Source organism: Hibiscus syriacus, unplaced genomic scaffold (genome assembly GCF_006381635.1).
Source record: "Hibiscus syriacus cultivar Baekdansim isolate YM2019G1 unplaced genomic scaffold, ASM638163v2 tig00110327_pilon, whole genome shotgun sequence".
NCBI classification, from domain to species: Eukaryota; Viridiplantae; Streptophyta; class Magnoliopsida; order Malvales; family Malvaceae; genus Hibiscus; species Hibiscus syriacus.
The window spans coordinates 595,807-609,927 of NW_024062684.1; the positions used below are offsets into that span (position 1 = coordinate 595,807).

General features: G+C 35.9%; 2 protein-coding genes and 2 pseudogenes across 3 annotated transcripts; 1 reads left to right on the forward strand and 3 right to left on the reverse strand.

Moving 5' to 3' along the window:
* Positions 1 to 687: 687 nt before the first annotated feature.
* On the reverse strand, positions 688 to 2,666 carry LOC120118232 (annotated as a pseudogene).
* An 816-nt stretch (positions 2,667 to 3,482) lies between these two features.
* On the reverse strand, positions 3,483 to 5,862 carry LOC120118233 (annotated as a pseudogene).
* Positions 5,863 to 7,962: 2,100 nt separating this feature from the next.
* On the forward strand, positions 7,963 to 9,480 carry LOC120118187 (cytochrome b5-like). Its single transcript, XM_039138309.1, has 3 exons — positions 7,963 to 8,164; positions 8,936 to 9,002; positions 9,116 to 9,480. Exons 1-3 carry the CDS (start codon positions 8,078 to 8,080, stop codon positions 9,367 to 9,369), a joined length of 408 nt encoding a protein of 135 aa, XP_038994240.1. The 5' UTR covers positions 7,963 to 8,077; the 3' UTR covers positions 9,370 to 9,480.
* Positions 9,481 to 9,977: 497 nt separating this feature from the next.
* On the reverse strand, positions 9,978 to 12,674 carry LOC120118148 (probable 6-phosphogluconolactonase 1). Of its 2 annotated transcripts, none has more exons than XM_039138273.1 (4): positions 12,589 to 12,674; positions 11,696 to 11,890; positions 11,481 to 11,616; positions 9,978 to 10,639 (listed from the first exon to the last, which is right to left on the reverse strand). In XM_039138273.1, the coding sequence occupies exons 2-4, from the start codon at positions 11,866 to 11,868 to the stop codon at positions 10,148 to 10,150; spliced, it is 801 nt and encodes a 266-aa protein (XP_038994204.1). In that variant the 5' UTR covers positions 11,869 to 11,890; positions 12,589 to 12,674; the 3' UTR covers positions 9,978 to 10,147. The 2 variants fall into 2 exon arrangements, with proteins under 2 accessions (XP_038994204.1, XP_038994205.1); XM_039138274.1 differs by lacking the exon at positions 12,589 to 12,674 and adding an exon at positions 12,416 to 12,549.
* Positions 12,675 to 14,121: the final 1,447 nt, after the last annotated feature.

Genomic DNA, 14,121 nt, shown 5'->3' on the forward strand with positions numbered 1-14,121 from the left:
AGCCTATCCTTGACACTTGTTTTCCTCGCCTTTCTTTGCTAGTATAAATCGACATTCCCAAGGGCCGAGGCTGTGCTTTTATCACTCAATGGCCTGCCCAGTACATGCTTGTTTGGTTTACTATATTTGTTCTTTGTTTACTCATGTCTGGTTTCTGCCTTCCACCGGTGTTTGATCTCTCTCCTTTCAACTCCAATTCTCAATACAAGCATTTGATTCGTTTTGGTTCACAACTCATTCGAGACTTGGTGTGATAGTTGTTGTGATTAACTGATATGGATATTGTGGATGATAATATTTTGGTTGTCATGGTTATAAGCCATTTTTCCCATTTTATTCGGATAAAAAATCGCAATTGATAGCTTATGGTAAAGTTTTTTTTTTTTCCATTTCAGATTTTCTTGACCATAGTTAACTGGACCACATTCATCATTTATAATTTCACCATAAATTATTGGTTATAACTCTTGTCTTAATTAAAAATGATGAATATGTTATAACCACCAAACTTAAATATTACTATCAGCGTATCAACATACGTCATAATTAAATTTACGGTCACCCTCTTTGTTATCTATATCAGGAAACTTTGAATCCTGATTGAAGACCTCCTCCCCCATTTATCTTGGGTAATGCCGGACACTTTTATTTCGACTTCGAATGACTCAATTGGGTATTTCTTAATGTTCAGAATGTTGCTAAAAAATTACACAAATTCAAATGTGTTAAGCTTTGAACACATTGATCAAACATGAACTGAGAAGTATTGAGTTCAATCCAAGTAGCCATGGCATCACCAAGCTTAAGGAAGTAAGGGTCCAGTTCACCAAGCTTAGATTTCACCTCACCAGCAAGTGCAAGGTAAGATTTCTGAACACTGGTGCAGACCTTTGGGAGCACAATTGATTGGAAAAATGGGATTGCTTCTTCTTTCCAGAATATGCCCTTGTACTCCTTTTTTAGGTTCACAAATGGGTTGCTTGCTTTGCTGTGCCAAATGTAGGGTAGCCCAGTTTTCACGCCCAATCCCAAATGGTCACATATAACCTTCATGCACCAGCCGGCCCACATATTGTCATATCGGCCGATCGGCTGTCCATCACGCATGAGTCCGAAATACATTGCCGGTCCGATGAGTTCGCGGTCCAAGGCTAGATTCATACCACACATGGGGAACAGAGTTCCCTTTTGGACTGTCATGATTGCATCAACAAACCTTAGCAAAAGAAAACAAGTAGTGAATAATAGTCCTAAACTACATATTAAACCCCAAATGACTCAAACCCCAAGTAAAACTTGGAGTAACCTAAATCTAAACATTTTAAATTAATCGATGATCTGAACCAGTTGATAAAATCCAGAATGATTTGATCCAACTGATATAAAATAGATTGATCCAACATAAAAATCAATCCAATTGATATGTTTATACGAAATACAAACATTAGAATTTGAACTTGACTCAAAGAATTTTATCCGACTAACATGAATATAAATATGAACGTGATTTAAAATAAATCAAACTCAAAATTATTTGAGTATAAAAATCTGATTTGATTTATGTGAATGTGACTCAATCAAAACCAACTTGGTCATTGAAAGTCCACCACCCAAACCAAAAAGATAATCCTAAGAATGAATTGGAAGTCGTAATGATATAAACTTAAACTTATTCGATAGTCCAAAATGGCCCAAATCTAAACATGAAGCCCAAATGTTAAATCTCAAAATTACTTAAATTCAAAATAAATTGACCGATGAAAGTTTGATTGGATGAGTTAAATTCAAAATTATTTAAATATGAAGTGGAAATTTAAATAGTGGTTCGTTATCGAAATAGTAATCATTGGATAGTGCTAAAATTATCATTCTAAACCGTTATTTTATAATTGTAATACCTACAATGACTATAATAGTACACTATTGTTGTGGTCGCCACAAATACAACATAATTGAAAACATAACTGCAATCCCAATTTAAATTCCTGATATGAAGTGATTTGTATTCGAAATTATTTTACATACCTAGTAATTCTCTCGTGAGGCTTGACATGCTGGGTTGGGGGCATCATAGTCAGGGATGTTAAGCCACAAGCCATGGTAAACAGCAGTCGGAGCACCTTCTCGGAGACTGAACGGATAACCACGTACAAAGTCCGAACCTTCTGTGTACGGATCATAGAGCGTGTTAAAGAAATGCGGAGTCGACGGCGTTAACAGGTTCTTTATGTGCTGCTCCAAGGCATTGATCGCCTTCCCCGACGGATCTTTGGCAACCTAAAATACATAGAAAAAATATATAGATTTTTTTTTTCATAGGGTAAGAGAGATACAAAAAGGAACGTACGAAGCAATCATCATCGATGGTGAAGATTTATCTTTTCTTGGAAACAAGGTAGCCGAAGCATCTACAAGCAGAGTCCTTAAAGGAAATGCAGGAAGCCTTGGGACCTAAGATCCTGTTAATGTCGTTTCTGTTGTAGAGTTCATAGTCGAAGCCATCGGGGACCTTGATTTTCTTCCAAGGGTCACCGTCTTGGACGATGATCAAATGGTATTGCTCGCAAAAGGGTCTCCACATTTCGAGGAAGTCGAGGTTTCGGATGGTCGGAATTACTATGTCCAGCTCATCTTTCAACAGCGGCGTGGGTTTTGCAGCTGCCATGGAAGGGAACCGAACACAGAGGAAACAGAGTTAAAAAAAAGGAACAGAAGGAACTTGGAATTCAAGTCTTCAACGATAAATAGAGATGATTTTTGTCTCTATATATAAAGGATAAAAATATGGGAAAATTATTACATAGATCCTCTGGATTTTGGTTACCCTTATAAAAATGGCGGTTGGGAAATGAAGAAGGTCATGCATCCATGCAATTTCCACGTTAGTCTCCCTTAACAGTTATAACGACATGTACACATTGTGACATGCTAAACCCTCCACTCTTTGAAAACGTTTTTGCTTCGCATGCCACGTGTTTGCTTTGCTTTTCACCTGATATTTCCCCTTTCTTCAATTTGTTTTATATACATTATATTATTCAAACTCTTCATTTTTCATAAAATAAAATATAGTGTCAGACACTTACAGTTGAGCCAGAATAACAAAACATGTACAGTATACAAGACGAGAGTGCAAATAAACGGGAAATATCTTACTTGGCTCTATGCTTTCCCACGGAACTAAGTCTATATTTAGGGGAGTTTATAATTTAAGGATTATGGCATACAAATAAATTTGGAAGTACAAGCCTCTCTCATGTTCTTAATACCTTCATCCCTCACTGCATAGGTAACTTTTGCAAGTACTGTGACCTTTGTTTTGATTTAATACAAAAGGACCTTTTACTATAAACATAAAATAACATTTAAATAATACTAGATTTGTTGTAATATTATAGATAGTACAGTTCGAATCCGGAATTCGTTATCGTCTTGTTACATGAAAAATACTATTTATTAAATGAGGAAGTTTTGGTTTTAATTCATTCATGGTAGTTTGATATGCTAACATGCAGTCCGTTTGGTGCTTCAACTCTTGAGAATTGATGGATTTCATTTCTACCAACTTCCTCCCACCTGCATTTCAAACAACATAACCCCCCCCCCCCCAATTTAACTATGATTAATATGAATTTGAAATTAAAAAAATTAATGAAAATGCAATTGTGGACTAACCTGTAACTGGTAACAAAATAGTGAAGGAAAATAGAAATTTGGAGTATGCCTTATTCCTTTCCAGGGCATAGCCTGCTGCCTCCTCCAAATATGAAGCAGTAATTGTGTGACTCCAAGCTCTTATCCTGCAAGTTCAGCTGAGTTATATAAGTGGTAAAACTAGAGCATCAAATTATATCGAATTAAATATAATGACTGAATCTTTAATTCGAGCAGAGTACAGAAACCGGAACTATAATTTAATCAAAATGAGCTACGGAAAGCATCAAGTTTATAGTAACTCACTAGCCATCTCCATGGATTGAAGGTAAAAGGCTCTGGATAAAGGAATGGATCATAGTTGATTTCCCTTGTATAAACATATATTCTCCATCCTCTCGGAATGGTAAACCCTGTCAAGCAACAACACATGAAAAATTATGTGTAGTGAGTTTTTACTCTAAAATTTAGGTCGAGTTCAAGGTGGATGGAACATCCTCAAATGTCGAGATGGAACAAAATCAAGTGAAATGCTTCGATTTTCGGGTTAGTGGTCAAGAAATCAACTCCCATGTCCATCTCTCCCCGAATCTGACACTCACCTCCAAGTCTAGGTAACATACTAACATAGTAAAAAAAGAATGCAGAATTTTAAGCTCAGAGATCCCTTTAACATACCATTCAACACCGTATCTTCTGTTGTCTTTATCAGTACCCCATTAACAACTGTAGCCAACCTTGAGGTTTCAAATATCACCTGCATGGAAAATAGACTTTAATTAGTTGTATGATGCAATGAAAAGTAGGCGTGCAAAGAGTCAAAATTCTGCTTACAGCACGAGTGAAACTCATAGACTTGTAATCATCCCAATCGATTGATTCGCCTGGTTTCTTCTTTTCTCGGAGAGCAAAATGTTCTTCCTAGGTAAGTAATACTAGAATCATCAAATACACCATAAATAATCAAGAAACCATATCAAAATTCCGAGCAGTCGAAAAAATTGTTACTCACTCTTAGTTCTTCGAGAGCTTTAGGATGATCATGGAGGTACTTGACAGCCATCATCGAAGTCGTCAAGACAGTCTCGTACAGTCTCGTAACCGGAGTATAGTATAGTAATTATCTGATCAATTATCTCTTCATCACTGAGAATGTACTTTGAATCTTTGCTACGAAGAAGGCGGCAAAGTATATCATCATAGGGTATTGAAGACGCTCTTCTTTGTCCCATAATCTGTTTCAACATCTTCACAATTCTTTTCCTGCCCTGATTGAATCAAAACTGAAATATCAGGCAAATTCTTTGAGAATCATACGGAAAAGTTGAAAAGTCTTGAAAATTATACCTTGAATCCATGATGGTAATTTGTCCCTGGAATGTTTATAGGCAGTGAAAGTGTTCCTACTAACAACTTATCAAACTCTGGTTTGAAAATCTCATAGAATGTAGTTGGTTCCTTTTCAACAATTTGCTTGAATGATACCCACAATGCCATCTGATGAGAGATAGATTTACCTAAATTAAGCATATTTCTAGTGTTAAAAAGCTCAAGATCACCATGATACAAACCTCATTGGTCGTTTCCTGGATATCAATGGTTTTCCCATGCCAATTCTGAAGGAAAAATCTTGTGAACTTGTCAATCTTTGGCAAAAGTTCATCTTTGATCACAAGAGGGCCTACGAGAGACAGCAACGAGCCTCGGATACGCTTGTGAGCAGCGCCATGCACGGCTGCGATGTTGCATTTCCCTAGAATATCAAGCATGGATTGAGGGTAACCGGGAACCAGCCCTTTGCCTTCATTCATAAGGATGTATCTATTGAGCTCAGGATCCACGGAAATAACAGTTGGACACCCCAATATGTGAGTCTTGAACACGGTTCCATACCTGTTCCAAAAAAACACAAAATGTAACATGTTTCGTACTTTGTAAGGGAACCACCAATTTATCATGATTGTTTCCATTAACCATGCAACTCAGTACAAAAAAAAAAAAAGCTTACTTTGCTCTCTGCTTTTTCATGCAACTCGGTCCATGTTTGAGAAACTCAGTGGTCTGACCCAAAACAGGCCAACCCATATTCCCTGGGGGCAACCCTTTTCTTCTACTATATCTTATCTCATTCCATTTCAACATGGCAAAGCAAATGCAGAGCCCCAAAGCAAGCAAACAAGCCACTATTACCACCACCAAGACTGCCATTGATGCTCCCAAGAAAAAGAAATGAACCTCAGAGAGAAAGAGAATGCTGTAAATGGTATGGCTTGTTTCAGGCTTTTAAAGAATGTTACATAAAGAGGGAGTGCTGCAAATGGTATGTGCTTTGACAACAACAACAAAGTTGGGTCCAAGAAAGAGACAAAAAGGCAAGTGCTATAATAGGCCAACCATGCACATACCTAATAAGCCCCTCCCTACTATTATCATTACCATATATAATAAATGTAACAGTAAAGATTTACAAGAACTAGACTGTAATCTTAACCAGAGAATCACTAGAGTCTTAATTGGAGGATCTTCTGCCAGAAAAACGTAGTCAAAGAAGTAATCTCTAGTTCACAACAACGACCGAGGACAACTCGGTTTCCATTTGACCCTATCTTATGCCAAACATCAATCACTTGGTATACATTATCCTATTGGATGACAAACCAAATTTGTGATCGTTGCCAATATGTTGAGTAGTACTGTGCGTTACCAAAAGAGACCCTTGGAATTGTTAATGAAAGACAGTTTTGTTGTTTTTTCAAACTCAGTTTCTGCAAATCTGAAGTGCCTAATGTCCTTGGGGTCATTGTTGAAATGTGCTAAAGGAATATAATGAAGTGGCAAAAGAAGAGTTCATAGAAATGGGTGCCAAAATATTTGATAGGGAACCATATCTTTTGCACAATATTTTAACTGTTCTACCTTTGACCTTTTGGATTATGTCTTTGATATATTAGTATTTAACTTCGAACATGAACTGTAAAACATATATTAAAATTAGAAGGAAAAAGGAAAAACAAGAAACAAAGGGAAAGGGTATGTTTTATAAGTTACATACAGGCCAAAGTGTAAGCCCCCGTGCGGGGAAAAACTAAAATGTCAGCCGGTCCAGTCCACCCCTAACGTCCGGTCCAATTGCTTTGGATTTCATTCTCTCCCGTTTGGTTTTTGATGTGATTTGTCATTGCCTTTCGCCCTCTTTCTGCTTCCGTTTGTTGGTGTTCTTTTGGAGGGGGTGGAATTGAGTATGTTTTGTTTTTGTTCGTGTATTTGATTTTAATATTTTTATTTTATATATAATTTTTTTTATAACTATTATATTATTTTTTTTATATATATTTAGGTACGTTATAATTTTAACTTTTTTCTTTATTTTTATTTGAAATCCCGTTACAATTAAAAGAAGAAGAAAAAACCTAATGAATAAACTATGTGGCAACTTGAAGAGTTTTGGTTGATTTTTTTTTTAGAACTTTGATCGAAAAGTTGAAGGGTTTGTTTGATGTAGATTATGGTTCTGAGCTCGAAATCCGTGTTTTTGGCCTTTAAGAATGTCTGTGGTATAGCATCGAAAACACTGCCAATCCTTTTGTCAAACCTCGAAACTTTCTTGACTTTTTCTTAAAATTTCTCGAGCCCTTGAACCAAAGTTGAAATCCTAAAGGATAGTGACTGCTAGTCTACGACTCTACCTTTAGATTAGCCAAACTGTATCAATCCTCATGTGATTCACTGCCAAACCACCTTGCAACATTTGTCAATAGCACTTTGAGATGGTAAATCTAAATTCTACGGATTTTGATTTGATCCCGTTTAATTTGAGATGGTAAATTTAGATCAACTCGAACTTTATAGAGAGTGATATAAGATTAGGTCTAGTTTGAATTTGTAGTGAAATTTTTTCTATCCAACCAAAATCAAGGTATTCTTCTATAAATTTAAAAATAATTACTATAATACTCTTTTTTTCTATAGTTTTTTTATATAAATTATGTCACTATTTTATTGAACAAAAATATTTTTGATATATTTATGTTAGGTCGGGTTGGATGTGAATTTTTAACCCAAAAGTTTGGATTAAATTAAAATTAAGTAGAGGAAATATACTCATCGAATCGAGTTGATTCTCAAGTTGATTCTCAAGTTGATTGAATTTAAATATAGGGTTTACAGCTTTATGGTTTTAAGTCAGGTGTAAGTTGCGAAGGCCCGTTGGGTTTATTATACGACAGGCCACCTCGCAGGCGGCCGGGTTGGTGGTGGTGGAGCCCACTCAGCCCAGCCTTCTTCATCCACGGCTCTGCTCTTCCCAAGTCTTCAAAGAACTGAGGAAAGAGTGCCCGCCATGCCCCCAATTTATTCATAAATAAGCTTTTACTAGTCCGAGACAGGCGCCAAAGGAATCTGAGAAGAAAAAACAGTCAAAGCCATGCCGACCCTTACAAAGCTTTACGCGATGCAGGAAGCCTCCCAGCACAATACCAAAGACGATTGCTGGGTCGTTATAGATGGCAAGGTTTTCCCGCCGCCCTTATCAATTTTCTGTTGGTCATTTTTACAATTAGATCTGTTCTGTTCGTAATTTTATGGCTGATCTCGAATGCTAATTACAAGTTGGTGTATCACTGTCTGCAAAGTTTAGGCCTTTTTTAGATAAAACTTGCAAGACCCGAGTTTTGAAATTTGATCATGTTTATGGGGTTTTGCTTGAAGGTAATGATTATGCTTGTTGGATTTAGTATTTGTATTTTCCCAGAAACTGAACAGCTTTGCATTATCATGTCTTGGATGAACATTATTTATTCAATATGCTCAATCTGTGATAAGCCTTGTCCTGGTGTCTTCCATGGGTTCATATTGATGGTGAAGAAATGTGAAGTTTTTGTTTCCCTCTTTCGCCTCCCGATTCAGCTCGATCTAATCACGTGGTATTCATATGCTCAGAGTGCCTAAAGAATCTAGCTCCACCTGAACGAAAGTGGGATCTTAATTGATCAATGTTCAACTAGCTTCAAGGGGTTTATTTACTAGTTTTAACAGCTGGGAAATGCAGGATGCAACTTGACATCATGTGCTATATGCACTCATTACTATGAATTTGCAATTGTTCCAACAGTTTGGATCAATTCAGTTGTAGTCATGTTAAATTGCAGTCGCACATAATCGTTACGCTCTATCTTCCTTTAAATCACCTGGAAATGTTGGTCAAAATGTCTTATTCGAGTGAAACAAACTCGTCCCTTAACTTGTCTCTCGATACAAAACGAATTGTCTTTCTCCTTTACAGGTATATGATGTTACTTCTTATTTGGACGAGCATCCAGGAGGTGATGATGTAGTGCTTGCAGCAACAGGTAATACCTGTTGTACTTTCGGGCTTTTTGTATCCTACTTAGGGAGGTGAGAGTGTGTAGATTATAAAATAATGAATCAGCTAAATGGCATGCTTCCAATGATTTCCTTGAAGGGAAAGACGCAACGGATGATTTTGAAGATGCTGGGCACAGCGAAAGCGCAAAGGAGCTCATGCAGAGCTTTTGCATCGGCGAACTCGATACGTCCTCCTCCCCAATCATTCCAGAACTTGAAATTTCCTCCAAGAAGGAAACCACTGAGTACCCTCAGAAGCTCATGGACTTGACAAAGCAGTATTGGACTATCCCGGTCGCAATTGTGGGCATCTCCGTGGTGGTTGGGTTCTTATACATGTATAAGAAGTAAACCAGTATGATGTTTCCCCCTATTGGCTACTGAAAGGAAATTGTTACCCAAATTTTGAATAATTAGATGATTGATATTGATCAAGAACATTTTGCCCGTTGTTATCTTTTTATTTTTGAAGGTAGGATTTTTAATGCCCGAAAATATGTCGAATACGAATAATGATTGAGATATATTTAAGTACTTTCCATTATTCAATGCTGGATGATTAGGAGTAGGTAAAGAAGCTAAATTTTAAACTGATGTGAAGAGGCAGATTAGGTATTTAAAGTATTTTAATCTCAATCATCGTCCATCCAATTATTAGTTGAATGCTTGAAGCTAACCTTTTTTAATCATATCGTAGAGCATTGTAAGTCATGAACTTTTCAATCATTCATCTTTAAAGAAAAGTATACTTTGATTATAGATTTAATTATGCTCCCAGTCCCTGTACTCTTTGAACTTTTCAAAATTTAATTCCTATAAATAAAAGTAGAGAGGTTATATTTCAAAAGTTGGGAAGTACGGGGATTAGAAGCATAATTAAACCTCAGTTATGCAAAATATGAAAAATGCTTTTGCACTAATAACCCAACTTTTATTTCCATCTCCTTACAAAAACGGGATTCAACTTCACCTCTCAAAAAGAAAAGAGAAGAAAAAGAAACCAAAATGGTGAACATATAACAAAACAGAAGGGGGAAAAGTAGGAAGTAATCGAGGACTACCGGTTGACGGGTTTGAAAACCCTCCACTACGTACAAACATACACTTTTGGCGAGAAACAAACTTGACCCTACTCGGAAAATCGGAGACTGTCCAGTTTCGAAGCAGCTGGTTTGTCCAAAAACCATACCAACTTTCCCTTCGTCGGTTGTACTAACCTTGCAGGCACTGATGGGTTGTCGGGTCCAATGTTATCGATTGCCAAGTGCACAGCCTCTGCTTTGCTCTCACCTGTCACGACGATTGCAACGTTGGATGCTGAATTGATGACAGGCAACGTGAATGTCATCCTCTCAGGTGGGGGTTTGGGGGAATCGGTGATAAACGTTACCCATTCGTCCTTCTCATCAAGCACTGCATGATTAGGAAACAGTGAGGCAACGTGACCATCAGGGCCCATGCCAAGAAGGATAAGGTCAAACTTGGGGCAGTCGCTAATGTCGGAAACACTGACCATCCTTGTTTTAACTAGCTGCCAGATAACGAATGTGTATTCATCAGCAGCTTCCTCTGCTGAAAATGAATCATTGATAGAATGAACATGGCTGGGAACAATCGGCACCTGCAGCAAATACATGGCATAAGCATAGGAACACATATGTAACGTGGCATAAACTTAACAAAACAAACGGAAGCATAATTCTTCAATCAACCTATCCATTGATGAAAGTATTGCTGAATCATAGAACTTTAAAATGGTGATACCATGACAGAAAATGTGGAAGGAAGCCCCTCTAAGCAATAGCAGAAAACAGTATCATCTTCGACACAAATGTCTTAAGCAGCTATTAGAGGAACTTCGAGATGGTACTGTGAACAAACAAAAAAGGAACTTCAAGAGATGCAAATCTCTCAGGATCGCATCATCAAGAAGCAGGATTGACCATATAAAACATGAAGGCGAATATATGCCAGAGCTGAATGGAAATTATTCCCAAGAGATGAGGATTTTTAGTAAAACCAAACATCTAGCTCCATTTAAAAGAAATAGATAATACTTTATATATATTCATGCCGGTAAACACTTGCACAAAGAGCAGAGGGAAAAAATCTCAATTTCAGACCTTCTAATGGCAAATATGATAACCACAACACAGTGAAGAAGTATTCAACAAGCAAACATCGGAATCACTGAAAATAAGGAACCTCGAACCCACTACTGAATGATCAGCCAGTGAAATATCAACTATTATACCAGTTAACACAAGCCTGTTCCAAACACAGAAAACAACATCATAGATAAGGAATTTTCTAGCACAGGCGTGTGTATTAACTAACCAGGGAAATCCAGGAACAGACAAACACCAAATGTACCAACATCACAACAACAAGCGTCTAATTCTTATCAAAAGTTCCCTTCATTCAGTTCTCGAAAAGAAAAAAGTATGAATCCATATATAAACCTTGGAAAGAAGGCCATCCTTTGCAAGCTTATAATTGCTATCCGAGTGGCTTTTCGCAACGACCCGTTCATCCGCCCAAAATATATACCATTTACCCCAGTCTACAGTCTTGTTATAAGGAGCTTCACAGAGTTTACAACACACCAAACGAAAAGAAAAGTTTAAAGACACCAAAAATCACAAAGACAAAACAAGGAAAAGTGATGGATTGATACCCCATTAAGCCGATGAGAGAACCCCCAGACAATGCAATAGCGAAGACACCCCTCTCTTTCACTGCAGCCTCTGATAGCTCAGCAATATAGTCAGCCAAATCAGTCCTTAGCTCATCCAAATTCTCAAGAATCCTCAATTCTCCTCTACCATTTTTAACCCCAGAAATTGCCATGCTTTTGACAATTTTACCAACTCTAACCTGAAAAAAAAGGGTACCAAATATCAAAATTAAGCATATAATAGAGACAATAACACACAAATCTCCATTAAAAACAATTTTATTTCACTAAAAAAAGACAAGATGAACAATGAAGAGAAAATGTAGCCATTAATCCTCGTAGCTCAAAGTCATTTTAAGTTAAAATTAATGAAGGATCACAACTTCAGATCATGCTAAAAAGTCAACAGAATCTATGATTCAAAAGTAAAAAAAGAAAAACCAATAACACAGTTTAAGATTCATTAAACATAACCCAAAAGCAACAAAGTGATACACAGCCAAAAGCAAATCACTTTATGCATGGAGTTTAAGAAATCGAAACTGAAGAGATGATCATCACAATCAGAGATCAAGCAAAAACCAAAACTTTAGCCAATTTGATGTGTCCCAAGCAGATGAATTTCATAGTAAAATCCGTTATAGTAAGAATATAAAAAGGAAAAACCAAAAAAATTGATTAAAGAAAAGCCTGAAAATTTTAAGAAAGGGAAATGCTTACAAAGAAGAACAAGCGAGAAAGGGACGAAAGGAAGGGTAGTTGCAGAGAAACAAGAATGAAGAAGGTAGATGGGTAATCAACAACAAATGAAACAATAATTATATAATAATAGTAATACAAAAACACAAAAATAAATAAAATCTGTTACAGAGAAGAAGCTGAGGAGAATTTACCTTCTGGGTTTCCACGTGCAACCAATGATATTCAAGGAAAACACACACACAAAATACTAAAAGAATTGTACCTCTGTGTGCGTGAGATTAAAAAGCAATTTATTCAAACATAAACAAACCCAAAATTTAAATTTATTTTCTTTTATCTATACTCTTTGTTTATCCTTATTTTCTATCTGTGAGAGGGATATGAAGCAGAGAAAATCTTTGTTTCCTAAATACTCTGCTATTATTACATAAATTGACGCCTGGGTTTTAGTTAATGTTAACAAACTGATATTAAATTAATCAATTTTTTGATTAAATGATTAAACTTTGATCCCCTTTTCCGAAAGAAAAACAGAGTCCCAAAGATCAAACCAAACACTTGTCCAACTCAGATGCTGACAAATATACCCATGGGACTTTTTGTCTTGTAAAAATAAAAGAATATATTTATTATTATTTATTTTACTAAATCTCTATTTCTTTTTCCCCCATTTAGAGAATTAAAAATCTGCAACCATTGTTTTGCTTTTCTTTGCATTTTCTTGTTTTTTTAAAAAAAAAATTTGGAATTTTTCTTTTTGGTCGTCCCCTCAAAACTGGATTCTTTAGTCTTTCTTGTTAAGTTGTCTGTGTATGAAAGAATAGAAGTAAATTTAATAGATATAAAATTATTAAATATTATTTCACTGGAATTTTCTATAAAAATTAAATCCCAAATATATTCACGGTTAGATGAAGAATTTGGAGCTTCCCAACAATGCTCTGTAGATTATATTTGATAATTACTAAATTCATTTTCCACTTCTATTGCTAAATTATTGTATTTAAAGAAAATCATGGAATAAACCAGACTTATTATACATGCATAATAATTGATGTTTGCTTAAGCTTTAATATATTATATTCCCTCACCTTTTGTTTAACTATTGAGTTCAATGAAGAGAACTTACCAAAGCTAATTTCGTGCGATATCCTTTTCAACCATATCACTACATTTTCCTTTTTTTTTCTTTCGATATTTTTCTTTTTTTTTCAATGTAAATATATAGACCGGAAAGGGTTAATTGTATTATTTTAATACGTATGACATTTAAAAAAAATAAATTTGAAGTTGTCTAAGTTAAACTCATCGTTTATTTTGGTGATTTTTTTGTGTGCAAATTAACTTTGACTTTGAGACTTCATATACGTCGTAGATTATCAAATAATAATCCAATATATATCTACAAAATAGAAGTCTACAAAAATTACGGCTGAAAAATGCAAAGAGTTCATAGCGTGCAGGGTTCTAAGTTGGACAAATTCCTTTCCCTGTTACTTTTTAAAAGTTATTTTAATTAGATATGTAATCCTTTTCATTATTCATATCCACACGGTGTTACTCGGACACGAACACAATAAAAAAAATAAGTCAGACACGAATTTATTCGGTTTCCTTTCAAGTTTTTCGATTGTCGAAAGATTCTTATAGGATCATATCTCTAATTTCTAAACATATGATGAACCCAAAGAAAACCGAAACAACATTAGTTTATGTTCACAGTA